The sequence below is a fragment of the Nothobranchius furzeri genome, chromosome 9 (genome assembly GCF_043380555.1).
Source record: "Nothobranchius furzeri strain GRZ-AD chromosome 9, NfurGRZ-RIMD1, whole genome shotgun sequence".
Lineage (NCBI taxonomy): Eukaryota > Metazoa > Chordata > Actinopteri > Cyprinodontiformes > Nothobranchiidae > Nothobranchius > Nothobranchius furzeri.
Window position 1 is genome coordinate 51,959,922 of NC_091749.1, and position 25,308 is coordinate 51,985,229.

At 40.3% G+C, this 25,308-nt stretch overlaps 1 protein-coding gene across 8 annotated transcripts in view; it reads left to right on the top strand.

Annotated features, from left to right (window-relative positions):
- The window catches only part of LOC107381832 (C-myc promoter-binding protein), a 92,583-nt gene that overhangs the window by 33,107 nt on the left and 34,168 nt on the right, over positions 1–25,308 (top strand). For 5 of the 8 annotated variants that reach the window (XM_070554929.1, XM_015953729.3, XM_054732199.2 and 2 more), the window contains 15 exons: positions 1,605–1,774; positions 4,446–4,720; positions 5,672–5,738; positions 5,950–6,008; positions 7,242–7,386; positions 7,731–7,906; positions 8,271–8,371; positions 11,728–11,943; positions 15,303–15,448; positions 15,653–15,691; positions 17,964–18,097; positions 18,732–18,864; positions 19,017–19,223; positions 19,357–19,485; positions 22,987–23,128. In XM_070554929.1, the coding sequence (XP_070411030.1) occupies positions 1,605–1,774; positions 4,446–4,720; positions 5,672–5,738; positions 5,950–6,008; positions 7,242–7,386; positions 7,731–7,906; positions 8,271–8,371; positions 11,728–11,943; positions 15,303–15,448; positions 15,653–15,691; positions 17,964–18,097; positions 18,732–18,864; positions 19,017–19,223; positions 19,357–19,485; positions 22,987–23,128 (2,139 nt within the window). The remainder of the gene's footprint in view (positions 1–1,604; positions 1,775–4,445; positions 4,721–5,671; positions 5,739–5,949; positions 6,009–7,241; positions 7,387–7,730; positions 7,907–8,270; positions 8,372–11,727; positions 11,944–15,302; positions 15,449–15,652; positions 15,692–17,963; positions 18,098–18,731; positions 18,865–19,016; positions 19,224–19,356; positions 19,486–22,986; positions 23,129–25,308) is intronic. The other 3 variants (XM_054732198.2, XM_015953734.3, XM_054732201.2) reach the window with 1 other exon arrangement.

A 25,308-nucleotide genomic window follows, 5' to 3' on the forward strand; every position in this document is an offset into this window, starting at 1 on the left:
TGAAGACTCATTATTATCAGTTCTGCTCATGACTACTGGCTTAATGGATGAAGGGAACTAAATGTAACTTCAGATGAATGTTGCCATTGATAGTTCATCTTACATTCATGAATATTTATTCCACTGAATTCATCTTTTACTCTTTTTGATCAAAGTTTTTTTTGTTGGTTTGGGAAAAGATCTGAGTGTTCCTCTACATCGTTATGAGCAACTTTCATCTTGTTGAAAGCTATGAGAGCTTAGATGAGACAGGCACCTACACACCAACATTGTTTCAGTGCATTAGTGTTAATTGTTGCCCATTAAACTTTGCTGAGCAGCCCAAGTATAGTTATTTAACATTCAGTCTATTTTAATTGAATACAAATATTTTGTTTTGAGCATAATAACTTACACTCCTGCGTAATGTTACGCCGTAATTCTCCCTTTGAAATGTTTTGCTTTGAAGCGCAGTAGAGGAGAGTGAACGAGTTTCAAAATTATTTATCTTAATTGGATTCAATATATCTTTAATGGATTCATTCTGAAAGTCATATTTAATAGTGGATGCATGAAATAGTGAAATGATTAATTTCATGTACAGGGTAATGCTACCTGTGGGTGGGTTCAGTATGATGATCAGTAGGCTCCACTTTCTTTTGGTGAAGAAGACTCTTAAGATGTTTGTTTACTCTTTCACAAAAAATTGCTTTTTTTTGGGAAAAACATAATTTCAAGTAAAGAGACTTGAAATTATGCTTTTTGTAGACAAACAACTTGCTTAAAGTTCATGACCTCACAGTCTGCAGGAACAAAGTGTTGGATTTTCCTTTTTCTAGTCGTATTCTTCTGTTTTGTGCGTTCATACTGTGTTTTTGTCCATGATCCATTTTTTAGTTCTTTTCTTACACAGTTTAGTACAAATGATTTGTTTACCTTACATGTTTCAGCTAGTAGCTTTAGCCATCCTCAGAGATTGCCGGTGATGGTGGCGTTCTAGTCGTATTGCCCGCATCCATTTATATGTCAGTTCTGTGCCTGTTGGAAAAGAGTGGAAATAAAGCCATGAGTGTTTTTATTTAAACATGATCACAAGTCGGCTGATGCCCTTTCTTGAAGTTAAGTTACCCTTCCTTCCAGGTGAAGTATTGCTAGGTGTGAAATAGCTTCATTGGCCACAGTCAGCAGCTCTATGCACAGGAGCTCTATGCAACTTATTCAAGCTCCTAAACTCTTTTGTGTTAGATCATGTGATGGTTGGTCAGCAGGTGTTTATTATTATTTTTATTTTTATTAAGAATGTTTCAAATACAAGCTGTTTGTGTCACAGAGCTGTAGAAGCTATGTTAATGTAGCTCAGTGTTCTATTAACTAAGACAATAAAGTAACAGCTTCATTATTTCTGCTTTGTTTTTGCTGACAGAGACTAAATACTCAAAGGCCACAGTAATTTATTGAGGTGGTACTCTATTATTTTTGTTTTAGGTTCTAGAACTTGATTTATTTTATTCTAAGCACATTTGAAAGTTGATTTTTCATCCACTTTAAGACTTGATTTGTATTCACTGAGAGGAGTTTGCTTCGCATTAACCTGCCTGTAATTAGTGTTGTTTGTTCTCTTGAAGGGTTATTCAGCAGATACCCAGAGGAAGACTACGAATCATTTCCTCTTCCAGAGTCTGTCCCTCTCTTCTGCCTTCCCATGGGGGCCGCGATCGAGTGCTGGCCAGCAAACACCAAATACTCCCTGCCTGTTTTTTCCACCTTTGTCTTCACTGGGGCCTCTGGGGAGAAGGTAAGATGGATACACTCTGCCTCTCATTTACACTGATTCAGACTGACAAACATCTTGACAGCATCATCAGATACGACAGGCTGCTGGTGACTGTTATCTGTCATTCACCTGATGTTATTGCAGAGTAACACTGCTCCTGTAACGGCTCCTCTCTTTGTTGCTTTTGTACACGACACCCTCATCTACAAACCTGTACTAATGGGCATTTGGAAAAGTAAAATCATTAAACTCACACATCCCCTCCCCATGCCCTGCTCTGTCTCTGGGTCTGCTGGGATGACATCAGTGTTGAATCATATCAGGGAAATATTTGGTGAAATACAAATAACATCCAAAGTCCAGTAAAGTCTTACTGGGCCAAACGCCACTGTTGTGTCATGTTTTGGTGTGTGTGTGTGTGTGTGTGTGTGTGTGTGTGTAACTACATGTTTGATTTTACAAAGGTTATAACACAGTTTTGTTTTACTTCTGGTGTAAAAACCCACAAAACGTGGATTTTGGGATCTTAACTGAGGTGAACTAAATTAGGTTTCTTACAAAACCATTACTTCCATTTATCAAGGTTTACAAATTTAGATATTTTTTAATAATTGGTAAAATGCCTAACAATTAATATAAAAAGTAAATGTCAAAATGTTGTCTGACATTAAAATATCGTCTTCATTCGAATCTGAACAAACTTGTACACTTAAATTACAGTACATGTAGTTTATTGTGTTATAATTGTATGAATTTCCACATTTGTAGTTTTTAATATATTAAAACATCAAATCAACCCAAATTGAAGATTTTGTAAAATTAGAAATCAGAAAATCTGCTAAATTCCACTAGTATTTAGTTTCTATTTAAACAGTTTTTTATTGGTTAATAAAAATTCAGGAACATAAAACCTTTTGGCGTTTATTGAATTAAGTAAATGTTTGAACACAACAGGATTTAACAGCTGTTCCAAATTAACTCATCATCCAACAGAAAGCAGCTGCCACAGGTGGTGGATAAGTCAAAAGACTTTGATCTGTACACAGATTGAGGATTTGTGTCATATTCCCACGAAACAGGGGATTAGTTTACCCACGGTTCTGAAACTGGCCCGGTTTGCTGCTCTGTGGCCCACATATTGTACTCATTGAATTGATTAGTCACTAGAGTGAACCAGACTTATCAAACATTCTTTTAAGTGAAGTTTGCATCTATTATTCACACAACTGTTTATGAACACTTGGTTCTGCCATTTCAGAATGTTAGAGCAATCATAGCATTTATGTCTTAATTGGTCAAATAGTGAATGGTAAGGTTTTCTTACAGATGGAGCTGAGTTTTGGCCTCTCCTTTCCATGTTTGTCTGAGTTTGTGTTCAAGCCATACATCCACATTTCTGGTTCAGGCCTTGGAGCAGACTGTGTGGGCTCAACAGCGCTGGAAATGACCTTTATTCTCAGGGTTCATTATCTAGAACTCAGAAAAAAAATCTACTATTTTCCATGCAGTATTGGTTATCCGTTTATATGCAGATAAACAGAATAAACTTTACTAATGACACAAAGAAAAAGGTGTGTTGGACATGGGCCAAACATTTAGAATTTTTATCAAGATTGCCAGAAAGTTCTGACAGAACTTACACTGTGAGCTGAGTATGGATTTCATATGAATGCAGTTTTTTCTATATTTATTTTCACAAGAAAACTTGGCAGTTTTGGCTTGCTTTTAGCACCCCTTAGTGCCCGTTTAGTAGAACCAAAAGCTAAACTTTTTTCCTTGCTTTGCGTTTGTCTTTTTAATACCTAACAGCTGAAATGTCTCCTCAGCCTTCATTAGTGTCTACAGGAGCAATTCATCACTAAATCAAACAAATCAGCTGTGTTCATGATCTAAAACATGCAGGAAATGTCCAACAGATGGCAGCTCACCACTCTGAAGTTGCAAGTGCGATATTCTGGCCACAGAGGACAGTGGGGCCCTGAGTGATTTTTCATTTACCCTGTAAAGGGTGATTTTGGCACATACTGCCTCAATAAAATGATTTGAAAATATGAAAATGTTGCATAGTAGGCTTTAATGAATGATTTCAAATGTTGCTATTGTTTAACCTTTTTTCCTTGGGTACCCCCTTGCCTATGTCTAAGAGAAGCCAGGACCCCCAACTTCAATTCCTACAGGCATACACATATTAAAAGTGATTAATTACAAACTTTTTACAGAAATACAGAGTTATATCTCATACAGTTTTGATATTGGGATTTTATCAGTGTGATTTACACAACATTCTTGGTAACCTCACAATCTCAGCACAAACACAATTGGTGGGACCCAATCCCCAAGTTGGAATCCAGGATTTCACCTCAGAGTTTTGCAGTTTTTTTAAAACTGAAAGATTTTTTATTATTATTATATATATGTATATGTATATATGTATGTATATATATATATATTTTATTTTTATAAAAAAGTAAATGAAATTAAATGATCTTTGCTCTAAAATTACCCAAATATTACTCAGAGGGGAGATCATTGAGGTAGAAAGATGCATCAATAAAATCTAATTATAAAGTTCTTTTTATTATTTTACATAATCTCTCCTCTGGTTAATTTTGTGGCTAACTGGTGCATGTTTGGTGATGCTTGTGAAACTCTGAAGAGCCCAACATGTTCTGACTGGAGCCTCCTGTTTCAGGTTTATGGTGCTGCCATCCAGTTCTATGAGCCATACCCACTGGAGTGCCTGACCGATCAACAGCTCTCCCAACTGGGTCTCCTCAGTCCAGAACACAAACTGTCTCCCATCACCTCCATGACCGATGACACCAACAGCTCCAACACACATTCGGTCTACACCAACAAGTGTATCTGTCTGCTCTCTCACTGGCCCTTCTTTGATGCTTTCCGCAAGTTCCTCACATTCCTCTATCGCTACTCCATCTCAGGCCCCCATGCCCTGCCCATCGAGAAGTGAGTCTTTTCTGGTTTCTTCACTCCTTACAAAAAGTTGCTTCAATACAATTACTATTTAGTCTAATTCATTGATAGTTTTGCAGTTACTCTTGTTATTTAATAGCCTGGCAAGCCGCCCTATGTCATTATTTGATCTGGCCACCACCCATGAACAAAGGTCAGTCATAGGGAAGGTATCTTTCAGACTGTCTCTACACGCAGTTGGACTGTGCTGGGGCCATTCAGAGCAACGGACAATGTGACATATTCATAATATCAACAATCAGTCAATGGACTGCCATACACTGTCCTTGAAGAAGTACCTTTGTCTGCTCATGTCTCAAAGAAAAGCCCGTCTACTTTGTCCAAAGTTGTTTCTGAGCCGCCACCATCCTTGTGTTTTTGCTTCGTCGCAGCTTCATTGTAAAAGAAAAAAAAATTGCTGTAAAGGTGTTAAGCCCGGCCAACTTCTCTCCACAAACAGAGCTCTGTGATTGGCCCAGCCTAGACTTAGCTGAGCCAATAGTAGCTCTGCTGAGGCTACAACAGAGTGTGACTAGCTCAACCTGCAGAGCAAAGTCTTTTACTACTGCAGTGTTTTTTCTACATATCTAGGCTAGTTATTTAACTGAAAATAGTTCGAAGACAATTTATGAAATGTTTAAACTTAACAGATACGTTTTAAATGCCCTATCAGCACTTTTATCAGCTACATAAAGGATGTGACCTCAAAACCCTTGCTCCACCTGTGGTTTAGAATGTGCTTGTTTGCCCACTGATGCTACTTGATGGTTTTATTTGTTCACTTGAATCAGGTGTGTTTTAAAAGCCAATGGAAAAATGCTGAACAGCGTTTTTAGGTTGACTCTTGAAACTGTGGTATTTCTCTAACGTGTAACAAGACACATCCTTCCACCCACTGCTGTTATTTCTGGCCTCATACCCCCTGATATTCTATCCTCATCTCAGGCACATCTCCCACTTTATGCACAAAGTCCCCTTCCCTTCCTCCCAGAGACCTCGCATATTGGTGCAGGTGAGCCTTTCAGTTATTAGAGTCAAATGCTTTCTGCAATGTATGCACATGATAAACGTAGCTAATCACCACCGTGGAGAAAACAGAGTGAAATCATTGTCTGCATGGTTCAGTAGTTATGCCCTTTTTATGGAGGAACATTTATGAATCATTGCAGGTGTTTGTTTTATTTATATATTTTCTTGGTCGGTTTATTTTCACTTTTCTTCAGCTTTCACCACATGACAGCCTGATGTTGAGCCAGCCAGTGAGTTCTCCTTTACCCCTCAGGTAAGAGCTGCTGCCTTCAAAGTTGTGTGATCAAACTTTAATCTTCTTCTCAAAATCAAAAGGATGACTTGCATACAAATGTTTATCTAAGAGCAAATTGTATTTAATTTGTAGCTAAGGTAGATCTACGCCTCCTGCATGAAATACACACAGCATCAAAAGGGCAAGTGTTATGGAACTGTCACTCAACAGATAATTTTTTTTCTGTAAAAAAACTCTGAAGTGTAAGTCTTGTTTTAGCATTTTCTTCATTTAAAAGTATTTTAGTTACAAACAGTATACACAATCGCAAAATCTATACAAAGTTGAACACAGAACATGTCCCGGGGTGCAAAAATATAAATAGTTAATATGTAGTGCAAATATTAATTGTTTTTAAAGCCTTTTTGTCAAAAGACCCATTAAATAATGTTATATAAGGTTTGAGTGGGGACTTACTGAGAAATCCTGACAGTATTTTTAGTTTCTGCTTTCACTTGTCTCTCTGCAACCCCCAACACACACACACACACACACACACACACACACACACACACACACACACACACACACACACACACACACACACACACACACACACACACACACACACATTCTCTCTCTCTCTCTCTCTCACACTCTGAAAGACACGCACACACTCACACTCACACACACTCTCACAGACTCATGCACCCACACACACACACACACACACACACACACACACACACACACACACACACACACACACACACACACACACACACACACACACACACACACACACTGGTGAAGTGACCGGGCAAAGCAGTTATTTTTTTAAATGAGCCTTTTTATGCATGATTTAGTTGGCCATTTGTCAGGGCTCCTGGGACATTTTAAGCTCCAACAAAATTGTAAATGCTTTACAGTGGCTTCTAAATCAGTTTTAGATTCTAGGTCTCCTTTAAAACCATTGTTGGCTTTACTAGCTAAAGTCCCATTAGTCATCATACACTAGAGAAATTCATCTCGGGAACTATTTGGTGGTTTAACCCCCCCAATCCAACCCCTTTAAAGCTGAGTGTCAAGCAGGGAGGCGTTGGGTCCCATTTTCAAAGTCTTTGATATGACCCGACCGGGTTTTGAACCCCAATCTCCCAGTCCCAGGGTGGACACTCTACCACTGAGAAGGTTAAAGAAAGCTGTTTGTTATTTGTTCAGCAATCTTGATTGTATCATTGAGTTTGTGCATTGTTATGTATTTTTCTTAAGTGGCGGAAGATTTTCTACTCTGCTCCAGAACCTCGGACCCGAAAATGCCGTCACCTTACTCGTGTTTGCTGTCACAGAACATAAGATCCTGGTCCACTCGTTACGTCCAGCGGTGCTGACCAGCGTTGCTGAGGCCTTGGTGTCGGTAAGTGTCCTTAATGACCTTCTTTTCTAACCTGGAGTGCGCTTCCTTTCCAGCATGTTGCTCTTTTAATTTGATTTTTTATAGCAGTTCTATTCTTTATGTATTGTAATATTGAAAGCAGAAGTCATTGAACTCTTGGACTGCTTCAGTACTTTTAAGGATTTAAGATATTTATAGTGAGAACATTGAATTTACTAAGCTTATTGAGGCACTGCTGAAACATTTATTCATGATATTGTAGAGTTTTTCTGTTACATGGAAAACTTTCAACTTGCTATTAATGTGTTGAAACTTAAAAAAATGTTTAGTGTTTATGACTCTCAAACTTCTCGTCTTGATTTCAGATGATCTTCCCATTCCACTGGCCATGTCCGTACATCCCTCTTTGCCCCCTGGCATTAGCTGATGTGCTGAGCGCTCCCTGTCCTTTTATTGTTGGCGTGGACTCGCGATACTTTGACCTTTATGACCCTCCACCGGATGTGAGCTGTGTAGATCTGGACACAAACTCCATCTTTCAGTAAGCACTGGCCAAAAAATATTCAGCTACTAAATTTATAAAATGCCAAGGCTCACACATAGTAAAAGTTCTACATAACTTTTTCTATTTGGTCTTTACTTTAGTTTACTTGGCTCACAAAACTCCCAGGTCATGGGTTCTACGTTTAGAGACTAGGCAATTTTCCAAGAAACTGGGTGGAAGTGGTTATTTTTTTAGCATTTTAAATCCTAGAGAATGCAATTTTCCAGTATGTCAGGTAAGATCAGTAATGGCTCACATAAATGTTGGCTTTCCTACTAGCCTGAGAGCATTAGGGTGGTCTAAACAGTGAGGCTCATGTTGATTTTGGCCACAGGCTTAGTGTATGCCTTTGCTTTTCCAGCAATGACGATAAGCGAGCTCTCACATGGAAGATCCTGCCAAAGAAAGCCTGTAAAAACCTGATGAATGTACTGAGTAATCTCCACCGGCAGCTGGTTGATGGTGAGTACTAACCTGATTCATGAACTGTTTCAACAAATGATTATTAAACTCTCAACTGAAAAAGTTTACTTTTAAGTACATTTTCAGTAAATGTTTTCTTCCTCAACTTATATGTTTTTTTGGTGAAAAGGTGGTTTGAGTGTAAAGCAGCAGAGATCTAACCCTTATCTATTGATCACAATTTTATTTCCAATTTTGCCTCAAAATAATCACAAAAACAATAAAAGTGACACAAAAAATGTATTAAAATAATTTTTCAGGTTTCCTTTTGTCAGCATGTTCCTGATCTGTCACGGCGAACATTAAAACTCACGAGTCTTATGGTGTTTCGAAAGCCAGCACAAGTAACAATTGCAGAGCAAGCGCAAAACACAGTGCTAGTGTAGGTTGTGTCAAAAAGTGTGCAATGTGTGACAATGTTGAAAAGCAAACTGAGTAGAGTTGTGTTGCTTTTAGCCAATCTGGGGCAATATGTCCAAATATCAGAAAATACATTTCCCATCAATTCCTATTTAGTCTCTTAACTTTTACCTGCACCAGTGAACCTGCTGGAGTGAACTGGTTAGCATAGTCTCTTTACCAGCTCACCGGGCTAGTGGTATGCGTGACCGTCCTTGGATTGGGAGATCTGGGTTCAAATCGCAGTTGGGTCATACCAAAGACTTCAGAAAATGGGACCCAAAGCCTCCCTGCTACAATCAGCTTTAAGAGGTTGGATTGGGGGTTAAACCACCAAATAGTTCATGAGCATGGCCATGTCTGCAGCTTAGAGCCCTGCACGGGCCTAAAATCTGAGCCCGTGTCCGGCACGGTCCGAGGGGGTGGAGCCCCAGCCCGACCCGGTCCGAAAAGGTTTTCAGGATTCTCTGGCCCGACCCAAGCCCGAGCCCTACTTTTTTTTAACCAACTAAATGCAAACAAAGTGCGTCAATCCTGACCAATGTTTTAAAAGACGTGCAGGATCCGATCAATTTGTTTTTCCCTCATTTACCGTCACGGAGATGACGGCGCACTGGCTCTGGTGGTAATCAAGTTAAATTTGATCTCTTTCCAACAATTTTCACAAGAAAACAGAACAGTCAAAAGCAGGGCTTGTGTTGTGTTGTGTTGACCGGATAGTTCCCGTATTTGACAGTTTATTTTGGCGGAGGAAGAATAGAAAGAATTACCCCGACGCATGCAGACGAACTGACATTTTATTCGTTACGCACATCGCAGATGTAGCTAAATCACCCAAGAAAAGATTCCCATCTGAACATCTGAGCTGGACCCTGCTCAGCGCAGCTCGCTGTCAGCGCATATGTACACAGCGAGCTGAAGTTGTGGAGATTGGCTTGGAGCGTGTCGCAGAACCAGAGCGCATGCGGGAAGGTTCCTCCCACTGAAGCAAGTGTTTTCCAAACCCGGTCTCAGGGAGACTTGTCACTTAGAAAATGTTCCCTGATTATGAAATTTTGGCTGAATAGTGCTTGTTCCTGTCTCCAATGTGGTGACACATCCAGGAGCCGTCTGAGGAGAAGCCCAGAATCTCTTCAGCTCAGAAGCGCATATGATTACACACAAGCGTGACCCGTCAACCCGGTCTCACAGTAAGACCGGGTTGGGCCTGTTCAGGTTTACGCAGACAATCTTTACATTTAGAATTGACTTACAGATATAAAATTAACTCAGTAAAATATAAAGCATTTTATTATAAATATCCATTCATTACTTTACAAGCACAGAGAGCCGCATCAGATGGATGGAAGAGCCGCGGGTTGCCGACCCCTGTATAGCCTATAAAATGGCATGTTTTCTCCAGGACCAGAGAGGACGCAAACTCAATACATCTCCTTTATTGTGAGGAAATAATCTCTCCGAGTTTTGCGGGTGCGGGCGGGAGTAGACATGCACGCTGCGGGTGCGGGCGGTAATGGTCAGAAATTCAGCAGGAGCGGGATGAAGAAAACAGTCCCGCGCAGGGCTCTACTGATGCGTTTAAGTGCTTTGATTTTTTTATGAATTTGATTAAAAATAAAGGCGCCCGGCCCGAGTCCGAGGTAATTACACAGTCGTTGGCCCCGAAGCCCGGCCCTCGGGCCGTCGGGCCGAGCCGACCCGAGGGCCTAGGGCTTCAGTGCAGGGCTCTACTGCAGCTCACCGCCCCCCACGGGAATGGGTCAAATGCGGAGGACAATTTTTAAGAGAAAACTTATTTGTAATCAAAGAGTATATTCTTGAAGTTACAAAAAAGTGAGTGCGATTATATTCAATCATTGATTTCAGCTTTGACAAAAATAATTTTTCTTCTTCCATACTCAAGCAGCTCCAGCTCTCTCTGCATTTTCTGATAATAATAATGATGATAATGACCCGCACTTGTATAGTGCCTTTCAGAGTCAGAGGACCCTAAAGCGGGGCGACGGTGGCACAGGAAATAAGTGCATGCCCCATAATCGGAAGGTTGCAGGTTTGAGCCCCGCTCAGTCTGTCGCTGTCGTTGTGTCCTTGGGCAAGACTCTTAACCCACGTTGCTTGCTGGTGGTGGTTGGAGGGACCGGTGGCACCAGTGCTCGGCAGCCTCGCCTCTGTCAGTGCGCCCCAGGGCAGCTGTGGCTACATTGTAGCTCTCATCACCACCAGCGTGTGAATGTGTGTGTGAATGGGTGAATGACTGATTGTATTGTAAAGTGCCTTGAGGGGTTCCATGACTCTAGAAGGCGCTATATCAAATACAGGCCGTTTTAAAGCGCTTTACACTACAGTGTATCATTCATCCATTCACACACATATTCACACACTGGTGGTGATGAGCTACAATGTAGCCACAGCTGCCCTGGGGTGCACTGACAGAGGCGAGGCTGCCGAGCACTGGTGCCACCAGTCCCTCCGACCAACCAGCAATCTTTCGATTACTGGACAACCCACTCAACCTCCTGAGCTACTGCTGCCCCAACCTTCTGCATAATTCTAACTTATTAACATTATAGAAAATAGAAAATATTTTGTCCTACATTTATCCCCTTATTTTTGTCTTTTCAAACTTTTCAAGACTTAAGGGACTGAAAGTAAAAAAAAAGATCCCACCCAGGAACAAAGTCCTGCAATCATCCACTCTGCTGAGATTGTCCCTGTCAGTTTTCCATCGGAATGATCCTCACTAAGAAGCTGTTTTAGACCAGCTGCTTTTTGAATAAATGCATTTTCTGATTCAGTGAAGTTGAAATCTTCTCATTTGCTCCCACAAGGGCTGATATCAGTATGGATTCCAGAGGTTTTAGTTGAGTGTCATGTCCTTTAGAAAGTAGATATGAATTTTATTTTAACCATTGATTTATAGACCTTAAAACCCAAATGTGTGGCTTGTCTGTTTTCAGGTCAGTATCGGTCCGATGAGCTTCTGGAGCTGAGCATGAGCGATTCACAAGAGCTGAGCTGTGGGAGGAGCCTCCACACTGTGGAGCTGGAGATCCAGGAAGCCTTCCTGCGCTTCATGGCAGCTATTTTAAAGGGCTACCGCTCCTTTCTGAGGCCCATCACTCAAGCACCTTCGGAGAAAGCCACAGACGCTAGCTCACTGTTTGACTTGCAAGGTATCAGGAATCATTTTTAGCCCTTGAAACCAGCTCAACATTTAAAGTATTAGTTAGCATCCATGGATCACAGTCCCAAAGAAATAACAGAATGAATTAACCTGGATCTCCTATTCCCAGTAGCCTCTTTAAAGTTCCCTCACAGGCAGCAAAACACTTCAGAGAGGAGACGGGTTTTCTCTGGTCTCTGGCCAGAGCATTCAGCCTAGAGAAAATCTGAAAACAATACAAAAACAGCATATCAGAGTTAGAAACAGCTCTTTTAAAATAGTTTTTGGAATTTTTTTCTGCCAGCGATAGATTTTCTAAAGCTGAGTGGAGGGCATGCATCTCCTGTCCTTTCTCTTAACTTTGTTTTAGCTGCACTAAAGATTTGGTGACTATTGATTTTTATAAAGCTAACCTTCTTTCTTAATCACAATGAGTTTAATAACAGGCTTCTGTCTGACAAACAGGCATTGTTGTGTTTTAGCTCTATTAATATAAATGGGAGAGTTTTATCATCGTCTTGCTAAAAAACAAGACCTTCCTAGGTCCAAGACCGACTCTAATCAGAAATAATAATTAAAAAAAGTTTTTTCAGTCAACCACACTTTTAAAGAGTCGTCTGGTTTCAGCTCTAAAACCAGTGTCCCCCATCATTAATGGTCTCACAGATGCTCAAATCCCATCTTCAGAATCACTGGAGTTTGAAGATTATAAAAGACCAAAAGGTTCATTTCAGCTCTGTGGACACTATTGTCAACATACTTAAAAACGTTTGTATTGATTTAATGGGAAGATATTTTCTGAATTATAGCAGTTTCAGATTCATTTCTTCTTTCACAAAGTGGTGAACCGCTCTAAGTGCCTCGAGCCATTCATCTCACTTATGTGGTTCACACGATTGTTCTAACGTGGTTCCATTAAACCAAAGTAGTTGTCAGATGTTAAATCAGATAATGGTTTTTATAAATGTCACACAATATATCAACAGTTTTTAAATGCAGAGTATGAGATGATTTTGAAAAGCATATCAATGATAATACGGTAATCACTTGTTATTAAAGGAAAAAGGCAGGTAATAATGTGTTCTCCTTTACGTGTGTGTATTTGTGTGTGTGTGTGTGTGTGTGTGTGTGTGTATGTGTGTGTGTGTGTGTGTGTGTGTGTGTGTGTGTGTGTGTGTGTGTGTGTGTGTGTGTGTGTGTGTGTGTGTGTGAGTGAACGATTTGGACAGATTTTAGGAAAACTCACAGAAAGTAGTGATTAGTGGCCAGTTTGGACATATAAGAGTATTTATCATACAGATAAACTGACTTTATATTATATTTAAGTGAAGTCAGTTCAGTCATAGCTAAACAGCTAGATAATGTGAACAGTGATAAGTTATTAAACACCTATCAGTTTTTGCATCATTGTTTCTATAAGTAGCTTCATTCAAACTGATGCTGATGCTGAGTTAAGTTTCCACTGGTGTCCATCCCACTGAAAGCTAGACGTCACTTTCATTGGTTGCTTTTTATTTTTTAATGTACTCACTCTGATTTTCCTTCTTATTTGAAGGCCTTGTTGGTTCCTGTAATACCTGAGCATCAAACTCGATCTAATGATCATCTGTCATTTGTCATTCCCCGGTTTAGAAAAGAAGTGGGGAGACATGCCTTTTGTGTTAAAGTTCTCTCTGACTGGAATAAGTTACCTTCAATCTTGAGGTTCATTTCTTCAATTTGTTTATTTAGAAATGGTCTTTCAAGCATTTATTGCCTATCTGTGATTGTTTTGCTGTCACCGCCTAATTTGGACTCGTCTGCATGTGTATACTGGGTCTGCTTATATTATTATGCGTTTAAAAGATGACCCTAGCTATCATTTATGGTGAGCCATAGCTTCTTTCTTTCTTTCTTTCTTTCTTTCTTTCTTTCTTTCTTTCTTTATTTATTTATTTTTGTGTGTATGTGTGTGTGTGTGTTTTGTTTGATTTAGTGATTGTGATATAACTATCTTGTCTGCTATCTTATCTCCTATTTTGTTGTATAATCTGAAAACCCACTCGAAATTGAGATGACACATCTCAGATCGTTTCTATTCTCATTAAATTTAAACAAACAAACAAACAAACAAGCAAACAAACAAATACACAAACAAATAAATGTGTTTGTAGTTTGGTAGAGAAGAAGAAACCAGAAAGAGTCCGGAGTTTAAGGTTAAAGATATTTTTGAGATTGGAGTTTATTTTGTTAGCGCTGCAGCTGCTAAATGCTCTGGGGTCAGGCACACTGAAATGAGAGTTGGTTCTGATCACAGCTGAAATAATCTGGAGTAACAAACTGGCTGCTCCTTTGGAGGTTAGCGTTAGCCAAGGTCGTGTTTGGTCTAAGTTATGTGATACGGCACACATGAGTGTCTGTGGAACGTTACGTAATAACCCAGAGGGAGATGGAACAGATTGTGCATCACATAAAAACTTCTAACCCCCATTCCCCCAAAAATAAAAACAAAAACTGTGACGAGAGTTTTTTTGTATTTTCATCTATGTGAGCCTGAAAATGCCTGATTCTTCCGTTATGAATATACAGCTCTTTCACTTTAAAGGTCCTGGATCATGCTATTTTACATCTTACAGAGCAACGGTAGGCACAATATGTGATAAAAAATTACCTGTGGCACTATACTGAGATGAGAGTCAGTGCTGTAAAGGTTTAGTGTATAGGGTGTTCCACCTGGAGCAATGTTGGGTACCTTGACAGATAATGTTGCTGTTTGACAAAAAAAGACCATTGAATTATGATGAACAGAATATAATTTGTAATACTATTATTATTTTATCTTACTGGGAATTTGAAACTGTAACCTCATTTTCTGTCTTTTATGGCTGGGTTAACCTCTGTGTGAAGGTTGCCGTTATCTCAATACATAACATCTTTAGATTGCTGGAACATAATTCTTTAAAAAAAGTAAAAAAAAAAAAGAATGAATCAGGTGATGATTAAAATATTTATCAGTCACAGGAAGTACTTTTGCCCACCTCTGAGCAGTAAACCAGCAACAGCTAAACTCCCTTATCTATTAAGGAAGCTTTTCTCATTGTTCAAGCACATCCCACACCGGCCATTACACTAACAACATTGGCATGCATAATCCAAACTAAGACTAATTGAAGTTATACAGCATATTCATGACCATTTATGGAATATAGGAGTCTTTAGCCACAAAATCCCACACCTTTAGACCATCTCAGCAGAAAAAAATCTGCACAAATGTATCTGAAACATCTCTCAGCACAGTGTAGGTCAAAAGTGACCCTTTTGGACGTTACAGACGTGAATTGCTTTCACTTATCACTTTTATATTGTAATCTAAATAATGTTTGTCCCCAGGATTCCTAAAGAGCCGAGATCGCTCACACCAGAAGTTTTACACTCTAATGACCAAGACCCAAATGTTCATCCGCTTCATTGAGGAATGCTCTTTTGTTAGTGACAAAGACACCAGCCTGGCTTTCTTTGATGACTGTGTGGACAAGGTAAACACATTTATTGTAACACTCTCTTTATTTTATTTAAAAAATATATAAACTGAAAGCTTTTTAAGAATGTAACAAAACCCTTGTTTAAAAATAAAGTTGTTTGCTGATACTAATTCAGTCAAACCTACTTCTCTTCTTTCCGCTTCCAATCTTTTTTGGGCTCATCTTCCTCTTTCTTCTCCTGCCTACCTTTGTGAGCAGCTTTATAATTCAGAGCGAAGTGCAGAGAAAGGAAGCAAGGTAAGTACTATCGTCCCCGCCTGTTATGGGAACAGTTTGCTTGTGCGTGGCCTGAGTTCTGCAAATAGTCTAGTTGAGAATGCATCTCAGCAGGCGAGCATGGTTTTCTCCTGGGCTTCTGCAGACCTGCTTTAATATGTCTGGGTTTCACTCCCCTTCCTACTGCTGTAATCTGATTTACTTCCGCCTACCTCCAAGCTGCACCAGCTTCCTTTTTTTTTCTGCATTTTTAATGTTCATTGGGATATTCACAGGCTGTGTTTGTATCTGCTGCCTCAGCAGTTTGTTCTGAGATAGTGGAAGCACCGTTTCACGTAAAATCTGTGTGTTCAGTTTCCTGCAGAGACTCAATTTTTCATGAGTTTGGTGAGTCAGGTTTTCATCGCTTTGATGATTCCTGAATCGTTAGCAGATCAGATCATGTATGTTTCTCATATGAAGCCTTGGAGAAGCTTGTTCTGTTGGAAGCATTTTGAATAGTTTGACTTGTACTTGAGAGTTAAAGGTTACATTTTATGTTTGTGGGGGCTTACAGTCTACTCGGCCGTTCTTCTGCCTGAGTCACTGAGCTGTGCAGGTGACATTTCTACCTGAGACTGACTCAGCTGTCCTTGCTTGTGTTCTGGCTGTAATTGAGATTTATAGGAAGTGAATGTGAATGATTCTTCTCTTTTCTTTGTTCCCAGACCCGCAGTGAGGCTGAGGTGTGCTCCTCAGCCTCACTGCGGGTCAGCTTTACGGACGAATAAATCTTCAGATTGTATTTGTGAGCTCTGTCCATGTTACATGATTACCTTTCATGGAAAAGGAACTGTTCATATCTCAGGCCACGCACAGAAATGAAGGATTAAGATACACATACCCTCAAGGCAAATTCGTTTTCTGTAGCAACAAAACAATTTTAATTGAGTTGGGTCATCAGATGAGGTCAAAACTCTGTATTGAATTATTAAAAGCTGTGAAAGTAGTATTTGGAGATGATTAAATGTTAAGATGTTTAATTTAGGACATATTTTCCGATTTGTAGACCCTCGAGCTGCACAACCAACAGTCACCCCTCCATCTCTGAACTGAGAACAAACATTATATCTGTAATTAAAATATAATGTTTTTAAGATATTACTTTCATATGTCTTCGTATTACTTATTGGTGCATTAATTGTGTCACGTTCCAGGTCCAACTGTCGGGTTAGGAGTTCTGACAGAACACCAGCGGGGATTAGCCGGCAGGCGGGCTAATATTTGTTTGATATGAACATCGTCTTGCCTAAAGCCTTTTTGGGTTAAATAAAATATTTTCATTAAATGTTCCCCTTAGATCTGGAAAAGCCAGCAACCGTGCCACTTTTATTGATAGCATCAATGATTATTGCCATCTTAGGATCCATATGACCACTTCTTCAAATTTTTTTATTTATTTATTTATGTTCGCTTATCTCTATGCAGCACCAAAGCTCACCGCTGTAGCAGTGTGGTACCTCTCAAAGGGAATACGTCATGCTCCAGAGCATAGATTGGTTGTTGTGTGACATGCCGTCCATAAGCAGACTTGTTTATGTGCACAATATTCATAACGCAGTTTGCATTGTCCATCTATCGTAGGAAGTGGGGGGCGGGATGTGATCCAGAACCACCTGAGCATATTTCTAGGACAAGTGTGATTTATAAATCAAAAACTGCATGCAGCCATGTGTAAGCAGCGTTTTATAGGTTGGAAAATTCATTTATGTGATAGATGTTTTTGCTGAGCTCAAATAGGGTTTAGTAAGGATTCTAGGCAAAGTTTTATACAGTAAATGAGGCCTTTGTGGTCCAGGTGTGGGGTGGCCTTTAATCTCGTTCATCTTTTTCTCATTTCTGAATCGTCCTCGAATGGTAATGCATCTTTTCTTCCTATACTTAGTAACCAGACACCCTGCATGATGAATTCATACAGCCTGTGTTGTAAGGATTTTTTTTTTAGCAGAGGCTGCAGAAGAACAGGGTAGTTGCAGAAGCACGCCAACTCAAAATGTAGGTCATTTGCTGCCACCCTCCATTTCTCCCTCAGGATGGCAGCTGTAGCAGTGCTTAAAATTATGGTTAAGAGAGTTTATGAAGATGTAAGTCTTGTGTTGGCAGAACCCTAGCAAGCATGTGGTAAAATATTTACATCGTGTCCCTATTTGTGAGGACATTCCCCCGTAGGTGAAGATATTCCCTGTTTCCATGGGCTGTGATGGATGAAGGGTCCAAGGTGTCTCTGCTCATGTTTGAATGTTGTGCTCTGCAGGTGGACGGAGACAAGACAGAGGAGGCCAGGCTGATAGAGATTGATGAATCCCAGCGCAGTGAGCACACAGTCTTCATCACTCCTCCAGAACTGCCTCCTCTGCCTGATGGGGAGGAGCATCCGCTGTGCTACAGGTAAAAAAAAATATATATATATATATATACATACATTTAGAGGAGCCACTCTGTCTCAGATGGTTATATTGAAAACAATTCTGTTAGATTTTGTGTTTTAGTGTTTCACTCAGTTCAGTTTGAGCTTTTGACCGTAAAGGAAGCAAAATGAACAAAGAATGTACAAAAATCTGAGTCAGTCATTTTAGAATGGAGAGACTGCACAACTTCTGTCTCTTTCAAACAGCCCCTCAAATAATAACAATGGTGTAACGCTGCTGGGGGCAATAACAGCATTGTTGTGTTTATGGGGGTCTGAGAGACTTTTTGCAGGGATAAAGAGATTGTTTCTGTTGCAAACACCTGAGGAGATGCATTTAGCACCATTCAAAGTGACGGGTTGTTTTTGCTGCATTCACTGTTGGATATTTGGTGAGCAGTGCAACTCTTACATCCAAAACAAAAAAGCAAAGATTTTTATTTATATTTTGGATCCATAAATTCAAACTCAAGATTAATTTTAGTTTGACAGACGGTGTGACAATAAACAGCTGATCTCACTTGTGTTTCAAGAGCTGCTGTCTAAATCAGAGAGGGGTTGTGATGAGTATAAACCCATGGAAAATCCTCCTTTTCTATGCGTTCTTGTCATCAGGTATGATGGCTTCCCCGTGTTGAGTCTTGACCTGTTTGACCCTGTGGAGGGTCTGCGAACACCATCCTCTCGCCTTGCTGCCAGGCACAGCTGCCCCACCAGCCCAGCCCCCATGTTTAGACGCACCAAACAGGTGAGAGCAGCTGTACTGAATCCAGAAATCACAGCTAAGGTTTGAAGCTGACAATAGAAATCACATTTTTATTAAAAGTTTACTAAGGATGATTGTCTTTCACTGTTTCATCTCCAGTTAAAGTTTCACATATTACAAATTTTCATTCACAGGAAATAAAATCAGCCCAGAAGATTGCCAAGAAGTACTCATCCATCCCTCAGATGTGGTCCAAGTGTTTGCTCCGTCACTGTTATGGCTTGTGGTTCATCTGTCTGCCGGCCTACGTCAAGGTGTGCCACTCCAAGGTGCGGGCGCTTCGCACCGCCTACGACGTCCTCAGGAAGATGCAGACTAAGAAGTTGCAGCCCCCCGATGAGGTACTTCAGCTGTAGCAGAATAATTCAACCCCCACAAAAACTCCTGATGGTTTTAGTGCTGAATTTCATGAACGGGCATTAGCGTCACTGTTTATGTTGCAGTAAGTTAACAGTTCCACCTGAATGTACACAGGTGTGCTACCGGGTTCTGATGCAGCTGTGTGGGCAGTATGGCCAGCCCGTCCTGGCTGTCAGGGTTCTGTTTGAGATGAAGAAGGCCGGTGTTCATCCCAATGCTATCACCTATGGCTACTACAACAAGGTAACTGTCTAGTGTACTATTAATGAATGATTACACTCCATTGTGACAAGTTACATTTTATTGTTGTGATTTTTTCTTTGCCTATATTTGACATTGTCCCCAAGTTGTGTCCTTCAAAGAAAAAAAACAAAAAACAAAAAATGCAGTTTTCAGCTATCTAAATCCCTCAGACTGTTCCTCTCTTAGTGTTTTCATGATTGTTCATACACCTGAACACAACACATGCTGACTGGGTCACATCTAACAAGTGACAATAACCCTAATGACACAGTAGATCCTCTGGTGGGTCAGTAGCATCAATATCTCAGGGTAAATATCCCAACGACAGTGCCCAATTAGAAACAACTAGAAACATTTAGTCATTAAACCTTTTATCTGTTTTTCAACTTTTCATCCTGATTTGATTTGCTAATCAGTCCAAGCTCATGTAAAATAATAGCCTTGCAAGCTGTCCTATGTATGTAAACAGTCAGGCCACGACCAATAGACAGAGCTTAGTCATGGGGTGGAATCTACGGTTGGCTTTCAAACTGTCTCTACATCCAGTTGAACAGTGCTAGGACCAATCAGAGCAAAGAACAACGTGATGCACTCACCACTACGGATGGCAGTCAACGGGGCAGGACGCCATACATCATCAAAGAAGAAGCTAATACATATTTTTTAAATAAAGGACTTAAAGGGACTTTAGGGAGTTTTGAATTTTTATGCTTGCGATTGCCTCCTCAGGCCAAAAGCGTAACGGCAGCTTCAATAGGAGGCTCGTGCACGAGGCGCGCATGCTGTACGTGCACACTCCTTAATGAAAATAACAGCTGAAACGAAGCTCTGTGAAGCTGACGGGGATCAGCTTCACAGAGCTCTGAGAGCTTACAGTCCCTTGTGTGTGTGTGTGTGTGTGTGTGTGTGTGTGTGTGTGTGTGTGTGTGTGTGTGTGTGTGTGTGTGTGTGTGTGTGTGTGTGTGTGTGTGTGTGTGTGTGTGTGTGAGTGTGGCCCGGAGGACAGAGGACAGGAGAACACGCAGCTAATTAATGAAATAGTTTGGTTCTGTACTTTTCTCTTCAGCACAGCCGACAAAGGTTTATGATGGGTCAGTTCTCCTGCATGCTCAGATAACCCACATCTTTTTTATCTGTGAATTCAATGCCGTTCGGCAAGTCTCAAATAAAAATTTGGGCATCTTACTGTAAAAAAATATATCATTATTGTAAAAACAAAATTCTGAAATAACCATATTCACATCGAGAATCAAACCCGGGTCTTCTGCACAAAAGCCCTACACTTTACTAGGCGAGCTAAATCACCAGTGGTGCCTTCTGCATCTGTAACATTTATATCCTTGATGATAGCTGAAACAACGTTCAAAGAACGGTTCGGAGGGCTATGCCTTAGCGTGAACGCGCATGAAGCAGCCTGCTCGACCCGAGCAGCTCTCTTTTTCTGTGATTTTACAGAAAAATAGGCAATCACAATAAAAATGCCAGGACTCATTCTACAGGACCAGGGCGTTGCAGGAGAATGTATTAAGAAGAAATGTATTATTTCTATACATGTTTTGGCTGTCAAACTTCCATAATGCCCCTTTAAGTACCTGTATCTTCTCCTGACTCAAGCAAAAGCCCAAGTCTAAATCTTCCAAAGTTGATGCCAAAGCTGTTTCAAATGAGCACCGTTCCTGGGCCGTTGCCGTCTTTGTTGTTTTGCTCTGTTGCAGTTCTGCTTATATCAAAACAAAAGCTCTGCTGTAATGGTTCTAAGGCCCAATCTCAATACTCGCACTTGCACCCTCGTGCCCTTCATTTGCACGTTCCCGGCCAGGGGTGCGAGTGCGTAGGGTGTCCTGATTCTCAAGTGTGGAATTTGACCACGCCCTCATTGCACCCTTAATCTGCACTTCACTCAAGTCTGCAGCGATGCGGACCTCGGGCAAGGGTATTACCATTACCCACAAGTCATTGCTGAAGGAGACAAGGCTCAAGTTCCTTTTCTGAAAATATGTATTTTCTAATGAAATTAGTTCGTTTTATGATGATTATTTAATGCTCTGAATGTTTTAGACAAAGCAGCAATTAAGTAAAATTTATTTCAAATAATTACTTTTTTGTTTGTTTGAAAGTTGTTAATAAAGGTTTTTGAAAAAAGTTTCACAGCGACCAGCAACCCGGCATGCGTTGCGATCGATGACACAATGCTCCCCATCTCAATTCCGCAACTATTTGCACATTGGTGTACTACTCACTTGAACCCTACTGCGCACTTTCTCCAAGTGCACTTTTCTGAAGGCCCCAGTGCGAGTATTGAGATTGGGCCTAAGCTTGCCCAGCATCTCTCTGCAGAGCGCTGTGATTGGTCAGACCTTAACTCATTCAGGCCAATGATAGACCTGTTGAGGCTATAATGGGGTGTGGCTAGTCTGACCTGCAGAGCAACGTAATTTGCTACTGCTGTGACTTGTGTAGATTTCTAGGCAGTAAAGTAACATTACTGGCTAAATTTGTCCCGCTAAAGCAGCTAAACAGTATTAGCATGAGGAAAGTTGAAGTTATTACTGCCAAAGGAGGTTCAACCAGTTATTAGATCCAAGGGTTCACATGCTTTTCCCACCTGAACTGTGGATGTTTACATGGTGTGTTCAATAAAAACATGGAAACATATAATTATTTGTGTGGTGCTAGCTTAAGCAGACTGATTGTCTATTGTTGTGACTTAGATGAAGATCAGATAACATTTTATGACAAATCCGTGCAGAAATCGGTATAATTCCAAGGGCTTCATATGTCTTGTAACTATACACCGGATACTCTGATGCCTTAGTTAGCTTAAAACTCCTCACATCATCACCAGAAAGGTGGATTTACTTAAAACGACCCATTTGTCTACCCAACCCAGTTCTGTTGAATCATATTTGCTCAAAGGACATTTGAGGTCCACTCTGTGGACAGATGAAGGTGACCTGTTCTCAGAGAGCTTCAGCTGCTGCAGACCTGAAACTGCTGCTCCTAACACCCCCAATAAAACATTCATTAGATGAGTGGAACAGGATTTGGTTTGTTTTTACTTCAGGCATAAATCAAACTCTTCAAACTCGACTCATGTACGAGAAAACATTTGAGCATTTTACTGTCAAACATAATAAAAATAAATCAAAACACCAACATCCATCAGTAGTTTTAGTCAGAAACTGCTTCTCAACTGCTGCCACACTGGGTCTTGTTGTCCCCTGTTAGCATTTATTGATTTCCTGCTTCTGACTGTTTCCTACTCAACTGTCCCTGATTACCTTTATGTATTTAAACCCTCTGTTCTCGTCAGTCAGTTGGCTGGTTTGTTGGTTGGTTGTTGTGTCTGCCTTCCCCATTTGAGAAAATTAGTCCAGTTTACCAGCGTGACGTCCTGTTGCCTGCTCACTTAATCGCTCATCTGTGTTTGGGTCCTCACCTCACCACAGTCCATGACATTTACATGACTTTCTTCCTCCTCTTTCTGCGATATGATTTCAGGCAGTTTTGGAGAGCACGTGGCCTTCCAGCACTAGAGGAGGATACTTCCTGTGGATGAAGCTGAGAAATGTCATTCTGGGAGTGGCACAGTTCAAACAGGCTCTACGACGACATGGGCACTTCACCCAGGGCCCCCTTTCAGGTATCAGATCAGTGAAATTCTGTATGAGTGGGAGAAGACCTTTTCTTTTTGTTAAAACAAAAACTTTAATATGGGAAAATCCTTTCTTTTCTTGAGAATACAAATAGCTAATTAGTTTAGGAACCTGAAAATGTGTTTGTTACAATTTAAAAGAATGTTTGTCAAACACAGAATTAAATCTATGAAGGCTTGTGTATTGCTCAGCTCCTTTCATGCAAAAATTAAAAACGTGATGCTTGCATGCTTAAATGATGGAGTTATAGATGTTTTTTGTGAGATCCTGAAAATAACATATCACACGAAATCACAAGGATCTTGTCTGATCTGATAATACATGGCTACAATGGCGCCCCCAAGGGGTGGCCATGGCCACACCTAGAAAAAAAAAATATATATATGAATAAAGAAGCAATGCAGTGCATCGCCACAGGCTAAACTCTCCCAGAGTTAGCACAAGGACAAATTTGGTGTGCCACCCCAAAGATTTCTTTGACCCCTCTGGCCACCCCTATCAAGATTTTCTGGAGGCGCCCCTGCATGGCTAAGGGGATGGACTACAGTCACATCAAAGGGGAACTCATTCTGGCTTTTAGACATTTGTAAGTTTGGGATCAATCATCTGTGGCAGCCATCTTGACATAGGTTGACTTAAGAAGTTGATCAGTGTTAGAATACATCCAGTGATTTGTTTGTGGGGTACTTTCAAATGTGTTTAGCCAACTTTGCCTTTTGCCTTTCAGTGGTGGTTATTTTTGGAATTTTATTGGTCACTCTGAGTTTCACATGCCGTCTGATTGTGTTAATCTTCTACCCCATTTCCTGCATTAGCCACCAAAATAAAATAGATGGGGAAACTCAGATTAGAAAAGCCACTCAGATCTATGTCACACTGAAAATTAGCATTCGTGAACTCACCCATCTTGGCTCACAACAAGCTGTTGCTTTAGCATCCTGGAGAGAGCAGAGCACGTCTAGTAGAAGCTAACCATTAGCATTAGCAAGTCCACAACACGGCAAAACTCCTTTCCGACTTGAGTTATTTGTGGAGATAAAATGTCAACATTGCAGCGCAAAAAGAGTCAGTATTAGAATTGTGTTGCTGTTAGCCAATCAGAAGCGAGATCTCCAAAATCCAGAAAATAGGATTCAAAATCTTAACGTGTTCTGCTTCCTTCTCTTCTGGCTAGCTTCTATTTGCTGAAACAAGAGTGCCAGAGATTTTTTCCAGAGATTGACTAACAAGGCATTCATTTATACTAGAGACCAATGCTAATATGTTGAAAATAAGTGAACTTGCCCTTTTTTTCTTCTGCTCCGTATAGTTCGCTCAAGTCACCAGTTCTACATCAGCTCAGCTAAATCATGAGAGACGAGTCATAATGAAAATGTTTCCATCTCTGTCCAGGAATCTCTAAACTTTAGGTTGAGATTAGGAATACCTTCTTTGTTATAGCAAAAACAGTGTAAGACATCGTAGAGTTAATTAAATTCAGACAAATGAAATCAGTCTCAGCTTGTGTGATTTAACTGGCCTGCATGCTGTGAACTCCCACACTGCATGCTAATCCCCATCCTGCTAATCCCTGCTTTTTAAAAAACCCTCACTGTTACTTTGTGTTTTGTCACCAGAGTTGAGCCGAGAGCCACAGTGAAACACACAATTGTTCTAGCTGAACTCATTCAGGTGTACTCATCTGTTACATAATAAAGACATAAGCTACAGAGGTATTTCTGATCCATGTGATTTACTTATACACCACAAATGTTCTGAGCTGCTCTGTGATGATTATTCACTCAAGTAATATTTAGAAAGAATCTGTTCTAAGTTAGACAATTACACCAGTTGTTCTTTCACCTATAATTATACATTTACAATTAAAGTTCTGAAAAGGATATTGTTAGTTAGTAAAATCAATAATGAACACAGGTGCCTCACTGCCGGTTTGAAAAGTTTATTTTACTTGATGATTATCAATTTTGGTCTACGTGATAGAGTGGGAACTCTGGAAATTATTTGCTGATCTGACAGTATCTTCAAGATAAGGACTCCGGTCAGAGAGCAGGGCACGGAGAGACAGTTTTACGTATTTAATGACAGTAGAAGTATGGACATCTATACATTTCTGTGGTTCCATGTGGTCTGGAAAATAAATACAAAGAATGATGTAAAAGGACTGTAC